Here is a 22,853-nt window from a genome sequence, read left to right on the forward strand (position 1 = left end):
TTAAATATTCAGAATAGGCAAATCCATAAAGACCAAAGGTAGAGTAACGATTGCCTAGGGCTGGGGGACTGGGAAAGATTGGGGTGAAAGTAATAGTAACAGCTAATACATCCAGGGTTTCCTTTGGGGGTGATGAAGATGTCTAAACTTGATTGTGGTGATGGTTGCATCACTCTATGAATATAGAATATGAAAACAGAATAGGAATACATACTAAAAACATTGATTTGTACATTTTAAGTGAGCAAATTGTATAGTACGTAAAATATACCTCAATAAAGCTCTTAAAGATAATCTGATGGAAGAAATTAGAAAATAGTTCTCTCTGAAGGGGATAGGAGGATTAATTAAAATGGATCATGAGGGAACTTTCTGGAGTGATAAAAGTTTCATATATCTTTTGGGGGGTAGTTACACAGGTAGATACAACCATCAAGCCTCATTATATGAGGTGAACACTTGAGATATGTGCATTTTATTTTATGTAAATTATACATCTATTTAAAACACATGCACAATAATAAACCACTTCACAACCACTGAAATGACCACTGATAACATGAAATTTCGGCAAGGATATGGGACAACTAGAACTTTCATACACTGCTGGTGGGACTGTAGATTGGTACCACCACTTTAGAAAATTGCTTGGCATTTTTTTCTTATAAAGGTAAACAAACACCTATCATATACCTCATCAATTCTCTACTCATGAGAAAATAAACTATATGCCTGAATCATAATAGGCCAAATTGAAAACCAGCCAAATATCAGGCAACAGGAAAATGCATAAACAAATTGTGGGACATTCATACAATGAAGAATTAATTGCCTATAAAAAAAAGAACTATTGAGACACGTAAAACATGGATGAGTCTGACAGCTTCTCTGGGAATTCCTAGAAGTTTATGACTTTACATCTGTGATTTCTGTTGCACTAATAAAGAGCGTTTTATTTATTAACTTTGTTTATGTTACCTCTTGCTCAACAGAAGCTATTGCTTTTTACAATTTCCATTTGACATCTTTTACTTTCACAGTTTATGGCCCTGATGTCATGCTTAAACATATCTTCACTAGGTTAAGATCATAAAAATAACATACTCTGTAGTTTCTAATATTTTCCTCTAGGCAATCTAACATTTTCTTATAATCTCTTGTATCTTCCCTCTATTACAGTTATATTATTACATATATTATTGTTATGGTTTATTACTATTATGGCTAAATTAGTATATATATTATGGCTATAGTACTATTATTGTTATATATTTGATTACAGTTTTATTTTTTATTTCAACATTTTTATTTAAATTTACTTAACATTTTTAGAAATGAAATATTTAATGTTGTATTCTTAAAATCTGTCCCCCATATGGATGCATGTGGATCTAGTTAATTTTAAGTGCTGTAGAGTATTTCACTCTTTGAATAAATTAGTGAATTCACCATACCCTTCTTGAGGGATCTTGAGAGTCTTTCAACTTTCTCATTATTAGAGACATTGCTAATGTGCATATCTTTATGGGAATTCTTTTGAATATATATTACAGTTTCTCTATGATAAAAACTGAAATGGAATTGCTAGGTCACAGGCTCCATTTCATCTACAACTTTATTAGGAAACATAAAATGCATTTCCAGAATGTTTCTATCATGTATACTCTCACCAATAATCTAGAGAGTTCCAATTTCTACATACCCTTGCCTACAAGTATTCTCAGACTTTTAAAAATTAGCTAAAGCGATGGACCTAGGATGTTATCTGATCCATGTTTTAATTTATTATCTGAATTTTTCTAAACAATTAACTTTCAACATTTACTGGCCATGCCACTTTCCTTTTGGCTTGCTTTCCAAAGCTCTCCTGTCATTCAGTGGCTTACTTTTCCACCTTGTTAATTTCATCTATTTTTTTTTTAACAGAGGTTTAGTTCTGATGTATTTAGACTTGTCAATCTTTGCCTTTATGGCTTGTACTTTTGTCTTCCTTCCCTCTTTTTTTTTTTTTTTTTAAACAAAATTCTTCCCTGTCTCAATATTGCAAAGATATTCCCTCACATTTACTTCTAAAATTTAATATTTTCATTTTACTTTTTGGGTTTCTGATTCATCCAAAATTTAGTTGGTATTGGCAGAAACAAAATTATATCATTTACTGTATAAATTGTCACCACAGCTGTGGTGATGTGAAGCTGTATGTGCCGCCAGAAAAACATGTCCTTAAATGTAATCCATTCCTGAGGGTGTGAGCCCATTGTACGTAGGACCTTCTGATGAGGCTACTTCAGGTAAGGGCATGTCCCACCTCAGTCAGGATGGATCTTAGTCCTATTCCTGGAGTCCTTTATAAGAGAATGAAATTCAGACAGAGAGAGAGAGAAAGCTACAGCAAGCAAGAAGCTGAAAGAGAACCTGGAAGAGAGGGAGACCAGGAGATGCCTCCGTGTGCCTGGCCATGGGGCCAGCTAAGGACCAAGCATTGCTGGCAGCCAGAACACAGGTCTTCTGGGAGAAAGCTCTGCCTTGACGATGCCTTGATCTGGATTTTCTTTTAGCCTCGAAACCATAAGCAAATAGATTCCCATTGTTTAGGCCAAACCATTTCATGGCATTTGTCTGAGCATCCGAGGAAACCAAAACAACAGCCTTTTTTTTTTTTTTTTATTAAATTCAGTTTTATTGAAATACATTCACACACCATACAGTCGTCCATGGTATACAATCCACTGTCCACAGTATGATAACATAGTTATGCGTTCATCACCACAATCTATTTCTGAACATTTTCCTTACATCAGAGAGACCCAGAACAAGAATAATAAATAAAAGTGAAAAAAGAACACCCAAATCATCCCCCCATCCCACCCCATTTGCCCTTTAGTTTTTATCCCCATTTTTCTGCTCATCCATACACTAGATAAAGGGGGTGTGATCCACAAGGTCTTCACAATCACACTGTCACCCCTTGTAATCTACATTATTATATAATTGTCTTCAGGAGTCCAGACTGCTGGGTTGGAGTTTGGTAGTTTCGGGTATTTACTTCTAGCTATTCTAGTACATTAAAGCCTAAGAGGTGTTATCTATATAGTGCATAAGAATGTCCACCAGAGTGACCTCTCGACTCTATTTGAAATCTCTCAGCCACTGAAAACTATTTCGTCTCATTTTGCATCCCCCTTTTGGTCAAGAAGATACTCTAAGTCCCACGACGCCGGGTCCACATTCATCCCCGGGAGTCATATTCTGCATTGCCAGGGAGATTTACACCCCTGGCAGTCGGGTCCCACATAGGGGTGAGGGCAGCGAGTTCACCTGTCGAGATGGCTCAGTTAGAGAGAGAGAGGCCACATCTGAGCAACAAAGAGGTACTCAGGGGGAGACTCTTAGGCACCATTACAGGCAAGTTTAAACTCTCTTTTGTGGTAATGAGCTTCATAAGGGCAAGTCCCATGCTCAAGGGCTCAGCACATCAAACCGCCAGTCCCAGTGTTTGTGACATCAACACCAGTCCAGGTGAGGATGTCCAACACATCCGCACCTTCCCCCAGATCCTCGGGGCTGGGGAGGGGGAGGCTGTAAATATATTTTTTATTATCTGCCCAAATTACTCTGGGAGGAAACAACAGCCTTTTGAATTGCCCATTCTTCTCACTGATTTGTAACTCTACTTCTAGATAGATACTTGTCTTAATGTTCTGGAGCTGTTATGAAAAATATCACACAATGGTTGGCTTAAACAAGAACTTATTGTCTCATAGCTCTGATGGCTAGAAGTCCAAAATTAAGATGCTGGCAAAGGCATACTTTTTCCTAGAGTCTGTAGTGTTCTGGTGCTGGCTTACTGCAACCCTTGGGGTTCCTTGGATTGCATCTCTGCTTCCGTTACGTGGTCTCCTCCTGTGGCTTCCTCAGGCTTCTGGCTTCTACGTATTCTGGCTTCTTCCAGTTTTTGGTTTCTACTGAACGACTGTCTCCAAGTTACCTCTCCTTTTAAGACCTCCAGTAACATGGATTAAGACCCACCCTAATTCAATTTGGCACACCTTAAGTAATAGTAACACTTTCAAATGGTCCTGTTTACAATGGGTTCAAACCCCTAAGAGCATGGATTAAGATAAATAAAACATGCCTTTTGTTGGGGTACATAATACAATCTACCACACTACCACACTACCCTCCCCCCACACACACACACACACGGGTCAAGGCTGTCTATTCTGTTCTACTGGTTTCTTTGAGTACCTTTGCCCTGTCCCCACATTGATTTAATTGCTGTAGATTTATAATAAATATTCATGTGTTGCTCAAGTGGCAAAACCTTAAAACCTTTTCCATTTATCTTTCTTTAAAATTGTCTCAGCTTTTCTCATATCTATACACTTTCATATTATTATTAGGCTTAGCTTGTTAGCGTCTGTGGAAAACCTACTGGGATTCTGATGGGAACTGCACTGGATGTATACGTAGCTTGGGATGAAGGTGATATCTTTATGGTACTGGGTCTTCTCATCCATGAAAATGGGATATATCTCCATTTATTTTGGTCTCCTTTTATAACTGTCTTTCATTAGCAGCGCCCCCACCCCCAACTACCGAGAATGTGATTCTGAACGTGACTTCTACTCAGAATGTGACCTTGTTTGGAAACACGGTCTTTTCAGATATAATTAGTTAAGATGAGGTCTTACTCGACTAGGGTGATCCTAATCCCCTGGTGTACTTAGTAGATAAAATAGAGATACACTCACACGGGAAGACAGTTATGGGAGCATAAAGGCAGAGACTGCAGTGATGCATCTATAAGCTAAGGAATGCAGAGGACTGCTGGCAACACTGGAAGTTAAAAGAGGCCACGAAAGATCTCCCCAGATGCGTCACAGGGAGCATGGCTCTGTGGATACTTCAACTCTGGTTTCTGGCCTCCAAAACCGCAAGAGAATACATTCCTGTTCTTCTAAGCCACTCACTTTGTAGCAATTTGTTACAACGGCCCTAGGAAACAAGTCAAACCGTTTAATAATTAATTCTCTCCATAAATATCTCATACAGTTCATGTTAGATTTATTCTTATCTGCCTTTTTAACATTTTAAATACTATCTTCTAAAATTCCACTTTCTACAGTTTTATGGTTGATATATGGGAATTCTATTGATTTTGTCTACTTATTTGTATCCAGAAATCTTCTAAATGTTTGCCTAAAGATTCCCTTAGATTTTCTGTTTAGACAAGTGTATCATTTGCAACAAATACCAATTGTGTTTCATTTCTCCCTTCCCCCAATCTGTGTACTGCCCATTTGTCTTGTCTTCTTGTGCCAGATCAGACCAGAAGTAAAAGTGGCAGGAGGCATCCTGGTCTGATTATAGATTTTAAAAGAAATACTTCCTACATTTCACCATTGAGCATAATGTTTATTGAAGATTTTAAGTGGAACCCTTTATAAATTTAAGGAAATTTCCTTTTATTCTTGGTTGACTGAATTTTTTTTTTCAAATTGTTATGAACTGGTATTGTATTTTAGCAAATGTTTTATTCTGTATCCATGGAGATAAAAGGTATTGATTTCTCTATTTAATCTGTTAACTGTTGTCAATTAAATTAATGGATTTTCTAATGTTAAGCCATCATTGTATTCCTTGAATAAATACCACCCAAGTCTCATAAAAGTGAGTTGGCACCTAGCACCCCAATCTTGGCTTTTAATTTCATTCTCCAATAAAAGGAAACAGGGCTCCTTGGATAAATGGCTGATTTTAGGACTGTGTGCAGGAAATATAAAAGATGAGTCTGAGGCATCATGTAGTGCCAGAAATCAAAGAATTGTTAAATACACACACACACAAATGATGAGGATAAGTAAGAGAATCCCAGAAACCAGCTGAAAGAACTACCATGGCCAATGCTGGAATAATTTGAGCAGCAAAATAAAGTACGATTGGATTAGAACCCAAAGTATAAAAAATTATCCAGGAGTCCATACTGATAGAAATGAATAAATGAATAAATAAATAGGGGAGAATAAACAAACTCCCTTGCAGAAAAATTCCAAATAGTTTATGTAGGTACTTCAGTCTCAAGGATGGGAGCACAACTCCCTGCTCTTTAAGTGTAGGCTGTTGAATAGTGCTTTCCTTCCAAAGAGTACAGTCTGGAAAGGGGGGATAATGAGTAATAGTGGAGAAACCTGACAAACACCATCTCAGCCAGGTGATCATGGTTAACAGCCATAGTGCTAAGTCATGTGGCGAGTATATATCCTTGATATGATGTGAGGAAAATGAACTTTATCTCTGTGATCTTCACCTTCCAAATGCATAATCCAAGTCTTATAATGAGATAAAACATCATATAAAACATTTGCAAAATACCTGACCAGTACCCCACCAAACTATCAATGTTATTAAACACCAGAAAAGCTTGAGAAATTGTCACAGCCAAGAAGAGCCTATGGAAACATAATGATCAAATGTAATGTGGTGTCTTAGATGGGGTCGTGGAACAGGAAAATGATATTCAGTTTAAAATGAATGAAAGTGAATGAAGTATGGACTTCAGTTCATAATAATTCATCGCTATTAGTTTATTAATTTTAACAAATATACCAAACTAATATAAGATGTTAATAATAGAGGAAACTGGTTCAGGCTATTTGGAAACTTTCTGTATGAGCTTTGCAATTTTTCTGTAACTCTACAACTGTTATAAAGTAAAAAGTTTATTGAAAAATGTGAGTTGGGCAATTTCCTTCATTTTCTTTTTTCTAGACCAGGTCATATAAAGCAATGACTATCTCCTTTATTGAAGGTTTGGTAGAATTCTTCCTATAATACCGCCAGTGCCTGGTAGTTTTGTAGGGGGTAAATTTTTTTAAAAAATACTATTTATTGTGAAAAATTTTAAACATTCACAAAAGTAGGAAAAAAGTATAATCCATCAACTTCAACAGTTATAAAATATGATCAATTTTATATCATCTAAACCTTAACATATTTCCTTCTCCAGTATGAATTTGGAATTGAATCCCAGACATCACAGCATTTCATTGTTAAACATTTCTGTATACACCTCTAAACAATGAGGACTCTTTATAAAACATACAAATATCATACCAAAATCATACCTAAAAGTTAACAAAAATTCCTTAATATCACACGGTTAAGTGTTCATATGTCCAATCTTCTTATCATTTTTGTGTGCATGTGGATACAGTGGTTTTGCTGAAATTTTCTTGCATTTTTCATCTTGTACGTCACTGACTTCTGATTTTTTATTTTATCATTTCTTTCCTCTATTTCCTTAGATTTGTTCCATAGCTCTTTATAACTGCTTGAGTTGGATGCTTAAACAATTTTCATTTTCTCCTTTTTCTATCTATCACATGCATTGTAACTACACATTTAACCATAAGTAATAATTTGATTTCATTCCAGAAGTTTGTGAGCATATAGTGTTTTCATGGTCATTTCAGTTTAAGTATTTTTTGTTTCTTTCATAATGTTTTTATTACATAATGAATTGCTTAAAATACTCGAACTTTCAAAATTATGCAGCTTTTCGACCCTAAGTGGTATTTGATATTACTGACTTATGATCAGGGATTATGAAAAGTATAATATCAATGCTTTTATACAAGAGGTACCATATTATAAATTTCATGAAAGCAAAGACTGTTTTGTTCTCTGTTGGACATCCAGTACCTCCAGAGTAGACTCTTAAAATATTTGCTGAATAAATGAATGAATTAAATACATACAGGGCCTATTTCCAATGTTTAGAACAAGTATAGTACATGTCCTGAAGTTTGGCACCGATCACTCTAAACTCTTAGAAAATGTCATGTCTACTTGCTTTTTTTACTTGTTAAGTTGGCCTTTGTGAGTTGAAAAACAGTCCTAGTTCTTATCTCAAACATATATTAAGCATATTTCAGCCAGTGATAAACACTGTGAACTATGTGTTGTCCCAGATACTTCTCTGGGTGTCAATACCTTGGTTGTCACTTTAATGGTGACTGTTTCTGACATCAGTCAACGTAGTTAACACAAGCAGCTAAGTCAAAGCTTTTCATGTTGTTGAAAACCCAGAGAAAAACAAAAAAATCTTAATTTTCCTTAGACCCCATGCTAACCCATTCCCCGGACCACTAGCAGTTAGATCAGTGCATCACTCTGGGCTATTGTGAATGACATTCTTCTAATTTGACCAAAACCAAAAGACTGATCCAAACAAAGAAAGTGGTGGAAACTATCAGGGTTAGGGACTATAGCTCCCTGACTCCTTACTCCTGGGTTTCTGTTATAAATTGTATCATGTTCCTCAATAAAAAAAGTTATTAATCTTAATCCACGTCACTTTAGGTGTGAACTTATATATAGGACCTCTTCAAGATGTTACTTTTAGTTAGGCTGTGGTCCAGCTGAATGAAGCTGAGTTCTAATCCAGATTACCAGATATCTTATAAAGACAACTGGGAAGTCACAGAAGCTGAAAGGGAGAAAACAGTCCACATGATGAGAGGCACAGATAAAAGACAAAGAACCCCAAGGACTGCCAGCAGTGATCATCAGGGAGAAAGCAAGCCTTGCTGATATCTTGACTTTGGACTTCTTCTAGCCTCAAAACTATAAGCCAATCAATACCTGTCATTTAAGTCCACCCATTATACGGTATGTGTCACAGCAGATCTGGCAAACTAAGACAGTTTCCCAACTCTGAAGTTCTTTTTTGAGCTGCCTTTCGCCTTTGGCAAAAGGCTGGCTGGCTCATGCAGCAATGACAAGAAGGGCCTACAGGCAAAGCCCTCACACATTATCAAGGCGGCATCACATACACTGTTCCTGCTTTAACGTATGTCTCTGTAGTTAAAAAGAAAGCAGCTCTTCTTGTTTAAATAACAGATGTCCAAGAATGTCACTTTGGCTTCCTGCAAATTACTAAGGCGAAGAATAAACTCACATTCTGCCAAAGGCAGGGAACAGGTTAAATACAGGACAAGGAGTAAATCCCCTAAACACAATGCAGCAATTAGGAGAGGAGAGACCCCTCTTGTGGAATAGAGACCTACTAGAAACCAGGAAGAGATATAAGCCGCAGGGGTGGAGTTTCTTCACCATGTATTTGTCTAGGTTTGTATCAGTCCACCTGGCAAATACCACTATTAGTGCGGTAGTTGGCTGTCCATGCTGTGGACACCACCCACACTCAGTGAGGTTAAAAAAGAACCAAACGGTGTTGAGAGTCTTGCGGACTTAAGCATTTTTAAAATAGTGTTTGGTAGAATATTAGTGTTCTGTAGCTATCAATGTCTCTTTGATCAAAGACAAGGACAAACCAACACTAGTAGAAGTGGTATTCTTCCAAAATGTGTTAACATGTATAAGAAAATGGCAAACATATTTAAGCCATTGTTCACTTCATTTTGAAATAGTCTTTATGATATATCCTGGCTATGTCATCAATACAAATGAAAATACATTTTGCTACTTTTTTTAATTCAGATATATATTTTAAGTCATGAACCCCTGGTGCTATTCCATGAAGTTGCCTTTGCAAATTTTGGGGAAAATGTATTACCAAAAGGACTTCTGCTTAGAAATATTAAGTAAACTATAAAGCTCTAATAATTAAAATACTCTAGAATAGTGCAAGAAAAGTAAAAATTAATGAAAAAGTTGAAGCAGTCCAGTAATTGACCCAAATTGAAATATGATAATGGTGATCATAAAGTTTGAACTGTTCGATATATGATGTTGGAAAACTTAGCAATCCATTTGGAAATGTATTATTATTATTTGATTTCTCACTCACACCAAAATAATTCCACAATTCCACCTATAAAAATTTACTTATCAAGACATAAAAGCTATAAAATTCTTGATAATAAGAAGAGCTATATTATACTCTTATTGATGGACAGGTCTTTTTATACATGAGTTTCAAATGACATTAGAAGTCTGAAGGATAGAATGTAAGTAAATGAAGCAAAATAAGTAAAATGAGTCAATGATATGGAGGACAAGCTGAAATAGCCTCTCAGAATAAAGAAAAACATAATCTTAGAGCAGTTTGTGACAAACAACAAAAGATATGTTTGAAAAACAATGAAGTAATTATTTCCTAGAAGAGATTAAGAATAAATGAAACAGAAATATAGCAACTGATATGATTTTCCAAAATAAAAACATGAATTAAGATAAAGAAAGAGCAGATGGAATTGACAAAAGCTGGTAATGTGTCCAAGGCTACATAGTTAACTATTAGCGGAGCTGGGATTTGAATCTAGATCAGCCTAACTCCCAAACTCATGTAATTTCTACTCCTACATATGTATTCAAGCCAGCCATTCAAAATAAATGTCTGCATGCAACATGGGGGCCTGAATTGGATCCTGGAACAGAAAAGGGACATTACTAGAAAAACTTGTGAGAATCTAATAAAGTCTGAAATTTAGTTAATAGTCTTATACCAATGTTAATCGCTTCAACATGGAAGGCATGTCATGCTTATATAAAATGTTAACACTAGGGGAAGCTGGGTGAAGGCTATGCAGGTTTGCAACTTTTCTGTAGATCTAAAATTATTCCAAAGCAAAATGTTGATTCAAAATATAAATTAAATCTATCAAAATCGTGCCTTGGGTACTGTTATGGTTAGGTTTATGAGTCAACTTGGCAAAGCGATGACGTCCAGGTGTCTGGTCAAGCAAGCACTGGCCTAATTGTTGCTGTGAGGACATTTGTGGCTGGTTAATAAACCAAAAGGCTGGTTTATGAAATCATCAGTCAATTGGCTGCACCTGTGACTGATTACATCAACGAAGGGCGTGCCTTCCACAATGAGAGAATTCAATCAGCTGGATTTAATCCAGTCAATTGGAGACTTTTAAGGGAGAAGAGAGAGGACCTTCACTTCTTCTTCAGCTAGCCAGCGAACCATTTCCCAAGGAGTTCATCGAACACCTTCATCGGAGTTGCCAGTTCGCTGCCTGCCCTATGGAATTTGGACTCGTGCATCCCCACAGTTGCATGAGACACTTTTATAAAAGCTTATATGCACAGATATCTCTTGTTGATTCTGTTTCCCTAGAGAACCCTAACTAATATAGGTACTGTCTTAAAACTCATAATAAATGAAGAGATTTGTTACATTTAAGCAAATGTAAAGGTAAGGGCATTTTTGCTCTGCATTAAAGACTGATTATACAAGGTTTCTTGATTACTTTAGAATAATGGTTTGCCTCCATTTAATGAAATCTGTTACTTTTTAAAAGATTTCCCACATAATTTTTTCCATATAATTTTCCTTTCACATGGATAAAAAAGTAGAATGTTACAAATAGAAGTCTTCACAAACATAAGGTGGTCTGGTTCTGATGAACTACTTTCCATTTCTACTGCAGCCATGACAAACGTTCTGGCCTAGTAAGAATTAAATTTAGAGAATTAATAGAACAGTAGATTTTAGGATACTGAAGGATTTAGATACTGAAGGAATCAGGCCCTCAGAAATGAATCAATTCTTGAAGCAGAAAACCTGAAGCATATAATTAAGTAGAAAACTCAGAGAGCTTGGACTAGGTAAGGAAAGAGGGGGAAAAACGTTGTTAAGAGGTAGAAAAAAAAATAAAGGGTATTAATGAAACTCAGGATTATGGCATCTCTTAGGAAATGAGAAATGATAAACTATGGAGTGGAGGGGATAATAGTAATATGAAGAGTATTAAAGCAGAGCAAGTCATTACTGCCTCCCTGCAAGCCTTCCAATGGGTCCTACCACTCAGAGCACAAGCCAGAGACGCATGGTGAACCTGATGGCCGTCCCTCCACTCCTCATCACTTTTTTGATTTTATCCTCTACTACTGACCTTCTCCCAGTCCACTCCAGTCAACCTGTCTACATGCTACTCCAGGCCTTTGCCCTCGCTGATCCCCCATCTGGAATGCTCCTCCCCCACTTATCATAGTTCACTCTTTCACCTATTTCCAGATTTGCTCAAATGTTAACTTTCTGGTGATTCACTTCCATATGCCCTCTATTTTAAATGGTGACCTCTCCTTCCTTGTCTTGGTTTCCTGGGGCTGCTGCAAAAAGCAGCACTCACTGGGAGGGCTCAAAACAACAGAAATTCATTGTCTCGCCATCCTGGAGACTAGAAGTATGGAATCTGTAGGGCACAACCCTCCCTCGCTGCTACCTAGCTTGTGTGGTTTGCTGGAAATCCTTAGGCTTCCATCTCTGTGTCATCCCCAGTGTCTGTCTGTCTGTCTGTGTCCAATTCTCCCTTTCTTACAAGGACACCCTAATCCAGTGTGGCCTCATCTTAACTAATAACCTCTTCAAAGGCTGTATTTCCAAGTAAGATCACATTTGCAGATCAGGGGTTAGGACTTATAACATGCCTTTCCACAGGGCACAATTCAACCCATAATCTCCACAGAACTCCCAGGTCCCCTTACCCTGCTCTTTTATTTCCTCATAGCACCTTCAGGCACCTAACATTTTAATTATGTTAAATGTCTACCGCCCCAGCCCCTAGACGTAAGCTCTCAGATTGTGGCCTGTTTGTTTACTAATGTTTCCCCAGAGCCTAGAATAATGATGGGCACAAAGTAGGTGCTCAATAAATATGTGTTAAAGCAGTTGATAACCACTACCGTCATTAAAATAAGGGTAACAAATACTGGTAACTTTTCCAGAGTTATTTTTTAAGCAATCAGAGTAATCTTTTTTGCTTGTCTGCATTGTCTGGGTATTTTTACTACACTGCACAAAAACTTCTATAACATTTTAAAAGGGGAGTTTGTTTTGTAAAATCAAGGGACAATTATCTGAGATAATGTCAACTCAGGCCCACTCAATGTCAGAGCAAGAAAGATACATTCTCTCCAGACCTGTTCTTAACCAGCAGCTTCAATAGCATTCAGTTATTATCTGGAAAAGTTCTGCAGAAAGATAACTTTATATGGGCCAATTTTCAGTAGCATGATCTATCAATGTAAAGGAATCATGAAATTCCAATTTCTTCATTTTAAAGAAGAAGAAACAGAGTCAAAAAAGTTGCATCAGTTCCTGAGATTCAATTAGAATAGAGCTGATGAAATGGGAAACACCATCTAGCCCTAAACAAAAGATTGGGACATTACACAATGACCTAGTCCACCACATTTTGCAGTGCAATAAAAAAGCCCAGATTGAAATTTTTCAGTTCACCATTCCACTAACCCTTCATTTTCTCCAACTGGTTTCCATTTCATTGCTCAAATGGGATGTCTGGGAGCGGATGCTTCAAACTGTTCTAGCATTCAAGATTCTCTCTGCACTGAGATCAGCAGCAGGGCCACTGGAACTGCCAGACCCCACTCAACATCTGGCCCCTTGCTCCAGTCCTTCGCTCTCCCTGCTGAGACCAGCATATTTTGCAAATTTCTTACTCTTTTCAGCAGATGGCTTTTCAATTAACTCTCATAAAATCAGAAGGAAGCAGTCTTTAGGGTCTGAAAATGTGTCACCTCTTTTTTCAAAAATCTAATTCTTCTGCTGAAAAATTGTGCAGGTCTCACTGTTTGGCCATAAGAGGGAAAAAAAATATCTGGGGCTATATTTTCTTGTCAGAGGTAGCAGCAGCAGCAGTTAATCCACACATATACAGTCCCTGGGTCCCCAGACAGCCATCCCCTGTGTTATAGTAGCATGCAAGCAGATACTTTGGCAAAGACAGTCTATAAAATGAAGTTGCTGTGAACCAAAACAACCATATTGATTTTTAGTGCAATTCGAAACACAAGGAAACATCAGTTTTCTAAATGGCATGGTCAGAAAAGGACAGGGAGAAATATACTGCAAGTAGTAGGAGAGGGGGAAAGGATAAAAGACAATTGCATTAGCAAACATTTTCGTGTTCTTTTAGATTGTTTCTTAAGTTCACAGAATTCAGAGACACGAATCATTGTTGAACTGTCTTTATCTAAAAATCTAAGATTGCTCAGTTATGAACATGGTGCTCATAGCTGGAGGCCTGGGTACCCAGTAGACCTTCACAAAATAAAGCAGATATTGCATTCGAAACACTTCAGTTGCCGAAGCAACATGAAATCTGATACAAGCAAATATTTCCCTTACATATCCTTAATGAGACAAAATGCTTTACGAGCCAGGGACCTTGGGAGGGCAGGTTCAGATTAGAAGAGACCAGCTAGCACTTACCATGACTCCCTCATTTCTTCTTTGGGTAACTTCCCGCTGCAGTCGGGCCACAGCCAACTTCTCCCTGGAGAAACAAAAGCACATGGTTAATTGATCATTCTTCTCAGGGTAGAAGTGGCTCTGCTACAAGCTTTGAAACATTCTTTTGAAGTCTCTAGAGGAACTCCTTCCTTGGTCGAGCTCACTTCCTTGACTATACTTTCTATAAATATTTAAAGAGATCGGTCATTAGTTCACTGTTTCCATCAAGTGACACGAAAGAGACTCTTTGCCTTGGATTTTTTAACAGCTGAATCAATGCTGAATGCTGAGTAAAAGCTTCATGTTAAGTTCATTAACACATATCATTTATAAATATATTTTTCTGTGGCTAGCATAGTTCAGTTTTCCTTTCTGTCTTAACTCTGCTTGTATATTTTAAATTATTTTTATTTCTTGGTTGTTCTCCATGCCCACACCAAATTAAGAAAACAAAACACAACTCTGTACCATCCTTCAAATAATAATAGCAACAGTTTTGCAGACTTGCTACACAACATGCACTGTGCTGGGCATTTGACCTGTTCCCATATGCTCCTGACGGCAGCCCTGTAAGTATGTTTTACTATATCCATTTTACTGATGGGGAAACTGAGGCTCAGAAAGGCTAAGTAACTTGACTAAGCCCCCAGCTGGTATGTGGTAATATTAGGGTCAAACTTTAAGTTTCCCTTACTCCAAAGCCCAAATAAAAATTCTTCATATCATATTTCATGGTCTAGGAAAAATGAAAATGTAATTTTAAAAATCAGATTCTTTATTTCTAATTTTTCTAACCCGTATAATTTTAATTCTGATTCCACTTTGAAAAATCTAATATTCACCAAACATTTTAAGAATAAATACATTTGTAAAGTGATAGATACCTGCATTTTGGACATATTTTCAATTATTCTTAAAATAGTGGATGAAATAGGGAATAAATGAACTCCTCCAGTGATTCCCAAATGTTAATTTTAGCAGACTGTCCATGCCATCCTTCTACCACGAGGAAGATGCTAAACTATTTGAGTGACAGCTCCTCCCTTAGACTTCCCCTACAGGGCAGCTACATGCAAACCAGGGGAAGCAGTGAGATTCCCAGCTGGGTGACCGGATTTCTCCCCTCCTCACCGTGTAGGACTTTGAAATGCCTGTGACAGCCAAGGAGACACACACTTTAGGTTAGTTAAGGCTGCGTAGCATTTTGGTGGGAATAAATTGATCTGAATAAATGCCCAAAGACACAGACCAGTAGAAGGGAAACTGGAACCAGGAGACTTCTAAGGGATAAAAGTGTTGGGAGTCTGGGCCGGGACATGTGTACGCGCCATGTGAGAAGGTTAACAAAATAGACAGAAGTCAAAGGGAGATGACAGGCATGTGCCTCTTTCCAAAGTAACCACAGCAGAGTCCACATGTTTTCTGACCCAAGCCCTGATAGGAAGATAAAAGGGCAAATAAAAGGGGCAAAGAATTGAAGGAGAAAAATTAAATGCAGGCATGTATCTCAGCTTGCTCTAAAAACTTAAAAATGCAGTGAAGGATAAGAATGGTAAATGCCTATGAAGATAAAGAAAACAGGAGAAGAATAAATCCTGTACTCTTATGACCTAGCATTTCCACTCCAAGTTACAAAACCAATAGTTTATATGTCTATCAAAAGACATGCACTAGATGTTCACAGAAGCGCTATTTGCAACAACTTTACTCTGAAAATGCTAGTAGCCATTGACAAGAGCATAGATAAATGAGCTTTGGCATAGTTACACACCAGGATACTATAAAGCGATGAGAATGAATAATCTACTCCTAATCACAGCAATATATGTGATTTCAGAAACACACTGCTCAATGAAAGAAGCAAAATGTAAAAGCGTATATACTTTACAATTCCACTTAAAGTACAAAGACAAGCAAAATTCCTACCCAGTTCAATAAGGCAAGGAAAAAAAAAAGACCCAAAAGATCAAAAAGTAAGATATAAAATTTTCTCTCTACATAGATAACATAATTGTTTACCTAGAAAGTCCTAAGGAAATTACAAAGCAACTGTGCAACTAATTAGCATAAAGCAAAATCACAAGACACAAGGTCAATGCACAAAAAAAAAAGTTTTTATATACTAGCAGCAAACAGTTGGAAAATGAATTTAAAAAAAAATCCATTCACAATACTGTCAAATAAATAAATACTTGTCAAAAAAAACTTAACAAAATACTTACAACACTGCTATACTGAAAACTATAAAACACAGCTCAAAACAACAAAAGATCTAAATAAATAGAGAGTTATACCACATTCATGGATTGAAAGGCTTAATATTGTTAAGGTGTTCATCTGTAACAAATGATTGATAGATTCTATACAATCCCAATCATACTTGATCAACTCCACCAAGATTTTTTTTTTGTAAAAATTAACCAGTTGCTTCTAAAATGTATGTGGAAATACCAAAGACTTAGAATTTATAAAACAATATTTGCAAAGAAGAACAAAGTTGGAAGAATTACATCATCTGAATTCAGGATTTACTTCAATAAAATTTCAGCATTCGAGACCCTGAGGCACTGGCCTAAGGACCAACAGATAGATCAATGGAACACATATTTGTCTTCTGGCAAAGAGCTACTTGATTTTTGACAAAGCATCAAACAATCTAATTGGGAAGGAAAATATTCTCAACAAATGGTGCTGTTACAACAGGATATCCCTATGGAAAACAAATGAACCACAACTTCTATCTCTTACCACACATGCAAAAAAATTAATTTGAGATGTATCAGAGACCTAAATGCAAAGCTAATACTATAAAGCTTCCAAAAACAACACAAAACAAAAACACAAGATGGTGTGTTCATGGTGAGACAGTAGGCAAAGATTTCTCAAATAGGCCAGAGAATGCAATAACCATAAAAGAAAAAATAATTGATGACTTGATCAAAATAAAAAAAGCCTCTGCCCAATAAAAGACAACATTAAGAAAATGAATAGGCAAGCCACAAAGTGGGAGAGAATATTCACAAAGCATATATCAGGCAAATAACTGGTATCTAGTATACATCAAAAAACTCCTGCAATCCGATAATAAAGACACAATAGCCCGATAAAGAAATGGACAACAGATTTGAATAGACACTTCAGAAAGGAAGCTATACAAATTCTAATAAGCACATGAAAGTGCTGCTCTACTTAGTCACCAAGGAAAGGCAAAATTAAAAACCACAATGTGAAATCACTGCACACCCACTAGAATGGCTAAAATTAAAAAGACGGACAACACCAATGTTGGCAAGAATATGGAGAAATTGGAACTCTCTCATATGTTGTTAGAGGGAGTGTAAAATGGGACAATCATTTTGGGAAAACATTTTGTTGGTTCTTATAAAAATAAACATCTACCTATCCTATGACCCAGGAATTCTACTCCTAAGTATTTACCCAAGAGAAACAAAAGCATACATCTACAAAAAGAACTTCACAAGAACAATTATCGCACCTTTATTCATAATGGCCAAAAGCTAGCGATGGCCATGCTGCCCACCTACACGTAAATGAGTGAACAATGGTATACTTCTTAGCAATTAAAAAGAAAGCTACAGATACATGTAACAACATGGATGAATCTCGAAAACATTACATTGAGTGATGGAAGCTTTACCAGAAGACTGTATTATTCCACTTACATAAAATACTGTAACAGGCAAACTAATCCATGATGAAAAAAATCAGTAACGTGACTGCCTCTGGCGGGGAGGACTGCAGGGGTGACTAAGAAGTGGCATGAAGGAACTTTCTGGGGCAATGGTAACACTCTAAATCTTTAAAGAGGTTTAGGTTACACAAGTAGAAGCATTTGTCAAAACTCGGCAAATGTAACCTTAAGATTAATGCATTTTGTCTTATGTCAATAATATTGCCCGCTCAACCAAAAAGAAAGCAACTGGAAATACTAAATAGGAAGTACACTGATGTCTGCAACTTAGTTTGAAATGCATAAAAATGTAAGATGGATCAATGGATGAAGAGATGGACAGATATATGAAAACGTAAATTTAGCTACATTTTCGTCATAGAATTTAACTGTAGAATTCATTCAAAACTTGAAATTGTCACAGCAGAATGCTGGGGAGAAACAGGTACGTGAAGCTCTGTTGTTTGAAGCCAGGTCACAGTTACTTGGGTAGGGCTGAGGCCAGAGGAGGCTGGAGAGGGCTGCTGAGGTGCAGGGAAGTTGTGTGTCCTGCTCTGAAAGCTGGTTTCACTGTATATTACTCACTTTGTGAACTTTCATCAAGCTGTGTATATATGATGATGCACTATCTTCCGTATGCATATATTTCCACTAAAAGTGAAGAGAGAAAGAGGAAGAGAACAGAAGAAAAAGATGACAGTAGATAAGAAATGTCAACAATATTTACAAGACAGAAAGTGTCTTCCTAGATGGTAACTGAGATGGAGCACAGAAAGCTGCAGAGAGGGGACTCCAAAAAGAAGCCAGCAAGTACCAGAAAGGGTTAGAACCTGGAGGAAGCAGATGTAGCTGAGGGCAGTACACTAATAGCAGGCGGACAACGAGAACGTGAAAATCTTCAGCTCCTCTCTCCCACTCGCCCCCAGCACTTGGTCACTGGTGTACACACCCCTGACCAGATCAGAGGAGCCTCTTCTGGAGAAACGTGCCCAAGAGAAAAGACCTACACATGTTGAAATTGTGAGGGTCCCCCATGAAAGGATAAAACTCCACCCAATCAAGAAGCCCTTGCCGTGCACACAGCACTTCCAATCCACATTTAGGGGCTCATTCTTAAGATAAGCTGAGAGGTCCAGTCTCTCCAGCCCTTTAAGGAGAGTTTTCAGTATTTTAGGCATGGACCAAATAAGAAACAGGAAAAAGGAATTCAGAGAAAATGGAGACAATGCAAGGAGAAGGGAAATTTAAAAATAATAATAAAATTATAATTGAGAGAAGAAAGGTTCTGGCATTCATAAAGCAAGAACATGAGCTTAATATGCTTTAAAAGGAAACAAAGAACAATAAAGAGCTTTTGGCAACTTAAATGATAACTTAAGAAATATTTTAAATGGTAATTTTTTAAAAAATCAATTAATGGTTTGGAAAATAAAACCCCATAAAGTAAGGAAAAAAAAGAGCTTCCAAATAGGAGAAAAAATATATATGCAGGAAAATAAGAGGATATCCAGAAGGAGAAAAGATTTTCTAAGAAAGAATTACGATGTCCTGGAAATGAAAAAAAAAATACGTTTTCAGACTGAAGGGGTTCACCAAATGCCCAGTAAGATAAATAAAAAATAAGCTCTCTGTAGGGCATATCATCACGAATTTTTTAGCATGCTAGAAACAAAGAGGAAAAACCTCGGACACTTTCAGTTAGGGGAAACAAATAATCAAACAAAAAATATCACTCTGAAGCTAGGGGGGAAAAAAAAACGGAGAATGCCTTAAACTCTGACTCAGAATTATATATCAAGCCAAATATTGTCAGGTGTGAACAGAAAAATACATACATACAATTCCAGTAAGGCAATGTCCCAAACCTCATGCTTTCTAGCTACTTCTACTCATGGGGATCTATAACCCCACCAAACCAAATAAAGAGGAAGGCAAGAGCACATCTGTGTAAAATCTAGATAACAACCAGTCCTGACTGCAGAAAGAAGACGAAGAGTCTTAGAAAGATCTCCCTAAGCAATAATAAAAAGTTGACTCAAAATAAACTACCTATGTGTTTGTAAACACTAAGAGAAGTCTGAGAGTTTTCGTGGACAGTCTGTTAAGAACCAGGGACTGGAACATGAAAACCTAAGCCAATAAGGGGACATAGCAATTAACAACAGCAGGAAAAAAGCAGTTACTCTAGACTCACTGTGAATGATATTTATTCAGTTTCACCATTATAATTTATTAGTTATCTGAATTAATTTATAATTTAATGAAAACAAAAAAAAAAAAAACAGGGAGAAGGGAAGTGTGGCGGGACAGGTGGTTTAAGAGCATTAAATCCTTATCTTCCATAATGGAGCGACCACATATAATATTTAAAAGTGATAAATAAATAAATCGAAGTTCATATTATTTAGACATAAGGATGAAAATATCAGAAGATAGAGCTAAAAGAATGGAAAGGGGTCATGTCAGGCCAACAAGACCTAGAGGGAGGGAGGGAGGGACAGGGTGGAATAAAATACTATTTTTACTGCCAAAAGTAAATAAATAAATAAACTTAAGTAAAACCTTTTCATGAAAAATACTTATATTTTCCAAAACAAAAATAAATTTTATGAAAAGATTGCACTGCGTTACAATTTTGCAACTATCTTTAACGTTTGGCTTAATAGAAGACAGTTGGAGAGATGACCTTCATGTGGCTTCAATCAATCGGTTGGGGCAGTGTACATAGCATCTGCTGTAATGATGTCTAGAAAACTCCACCATACCCTCATGAAAGAATGCGGGTGAAGAGTGATCATCTCACTGCTATTATGAAAATAGTTTTGACCTTGTAAATCCCCTGAAAGGGTCTTAGGGAATAACCAGGGTCCCAGATTACATTTTGCGAACTTCAACTACAATCTAGATACAGATTCTAGTTGGAATGGAAGAATGTTCTGGGAATTTTCCTTCAACTATCATTCCCAATTGCTAAATCTTCAGAGAAAGATTTAATATATATGCTAATGGCATGCTAATTCTTCACAAGAGTGGTTTAGCATTAAGAAGACATTTCTGGGAAGTAAGCATCTATCTTATTACTATCACCCTGCTAAATGAAAAAATGAGTCTTAATACGGTATAAAGGTTAGGAAATTCACTATTTTATCCTTAAAAGAGATTGCCTTTATGACTACTAGGAATTATTATACTCTATGGGTGCTTGTCAAATCTTACTAAATTCAATTTTAAAGAAAACTTTAATGGTTTTAGCCACTACAGGGTGTTTAAAAAGGAAATATTAATAAAAACACAAAAATCTTTTTGTCTGACCACACTGTATTTTTAGGCTATCAATGAAGAGAGTGAATCAACATGAAGTGTCACTGCTAAAGTGACCATTTGATCTGGTGAAACAGAGTAAAATACATCGATTTTGTTTGTAATACACTACAAACAGAGATAAACCCAGTTCAAAAAATCATGTGGAAATGTGTGAGGCCAACATGGAGAAATTCAGGGTTGTCTGGGTCATGTGAAATCCCTAGACCTCATCACAAGGTGGAAAATCGCTTTAGCCTAGTTATTTGGGAGTGCCCCTGCTTCAGAACATTAGATGGTGAAGGAGCAGAATTTGCAAGAACAACAAATGCAAGCATCCCTTTGAGACCAAATTCTGACATTGTCTTAAGCCTTTTGACATATAATATCATACAGCAGGGACCCCTCAGGTTTCCAAGTTAACGACCCAGGGTCCTTACGGGGTGAGTGGGCAAGACACAGTTAACTGGGCCCCACTATAGCAAGGGCACTCCAACTTTGAGCTATTTATTTCTCAGACTTCTAAGTCATATTTCCTTTGAAAAGAAGGTTTCAAGGCAAAAACACAAAAGGGATTATTTCTTCAGGTTCCTATCATAATTCCTATCTTCAAAATCTTTTAAATCCTTTCGTATTCTGTGTGCATGCATTTCATGTCAGTAGGGTTAGTTTTTGAGTAGGAATTGTATTTTATTTTTATATGAAAGGAGAGTAGTCAGTCTTTGTTAACTCCAAAGAAGTGATGAAGTTGATGAATGGGTGAACACATCTATGATTAAATATTCAGGATATCTAGATGTTAACATTTCTGGGTTCAAATTATCAGATCAATCAAAGTATTAAAAATAAATGGGTCTGTCTTATTTACAGTAATCTCATTTGCCCTTGGGTTCAGCTGTCCCCTGGCAAACTATTTCTTGAAAACCCCATGGTCCCAAAATATGTGTGAAAACCAAGTGAGCCCAGCATCTTTTTCATGCAAATTCAAGGTTCTTAAAAAACGCTTTGTGTAAAAGATAAAGAATACTTGACTTGCATATTACCCAAGGCAAATTAAAAACCCTCACATACACATACACTCTTCCTCCTATTTGAAGGCCTTAGTTCTTCTGGACACAGACGAGGCTTTTGCAAATCACTATTTTGTTTCATGTTCATGGCAAAACCAAGTAGCTCTAATGAAAGGGGTGTTGACTTTATGATTGCAAAACAAATGCCCAGGGATTTTTTTATCAAGAGCTGAGGATCCTTATTTACAGAAGAATAGGAGTAAAAGATGAATAAAGAATTTATACTCTGTGAAACAAAAGAGACCAACCTCTTTTAGTTAAATGCAGAATCTTTTCCTCTGAGAGGAATGGAACAGAACTACTCTCCCTTATTAAATTTTATACCCAAATAGAGAATTATACCAGTTTCTCAAGTTTTTTCAATATAAGCCCAGATAATCTCAATTAAGAAATAAAATGACCAAAACCATTTTTTTTTTTTTGTGGATATCACTGCCACATCTCCAGATCAAACCCATGAAGGATCATCCCCAATGAAGCCAACAGGATGTTGGCATTGGTAAAATCTATAGAATCTTGCAAGGTTGAAAAACGCTCCCCAAGCAGAAAGCAGCATGCAAAG

At 36.8% G+C, this 22,853-nt stretch overlaps 1 protein-coding gene across 10 annotated transcripts in view; it reads right to left on the bottom strand.

Annotated features, from left to right (window-relative positions):
* NCKAP5 (NCK associated protein 5) overlaps window positions 1–22,853 on the bottom strand; it is a 1,340,286-nt gene that overhangs the window by 529,898 nt on the left and 787,535 nt on the right. For all 10 annotated transcript variants that reach the window (XR_005218940.1, XR_005218939.1, XM_037850400.1 and 7 more), the window contains one exon: window positions 14,210–14,273. Coding sequence is in view for 8 of the 10 variants with exons in the window: in XM_037850400.1 (XP_037706328.1) it covers window positions 14,210–14,273 (64 nt within the window). In the remaining 2 variants the exon portion in view is untranslated. The remainder of the gene's footprint in view (window positions 1–14,209; window positions 14,274–22,853) is intronic.

Source organism: Choloepus didactylus, chromosome 9 (genome assembly GCF_015220235.1).
Source record: "Choloepus didactylus isolate mChoDid1 chromosome 9, mChoDid1.pri, whole genome shotgun sequence".
NCBI lineage: Eukaryota > Metazoa > Chordata > Mammalia > Pilosa > Megalonychidae > Choloepus > Choloepus didactylus.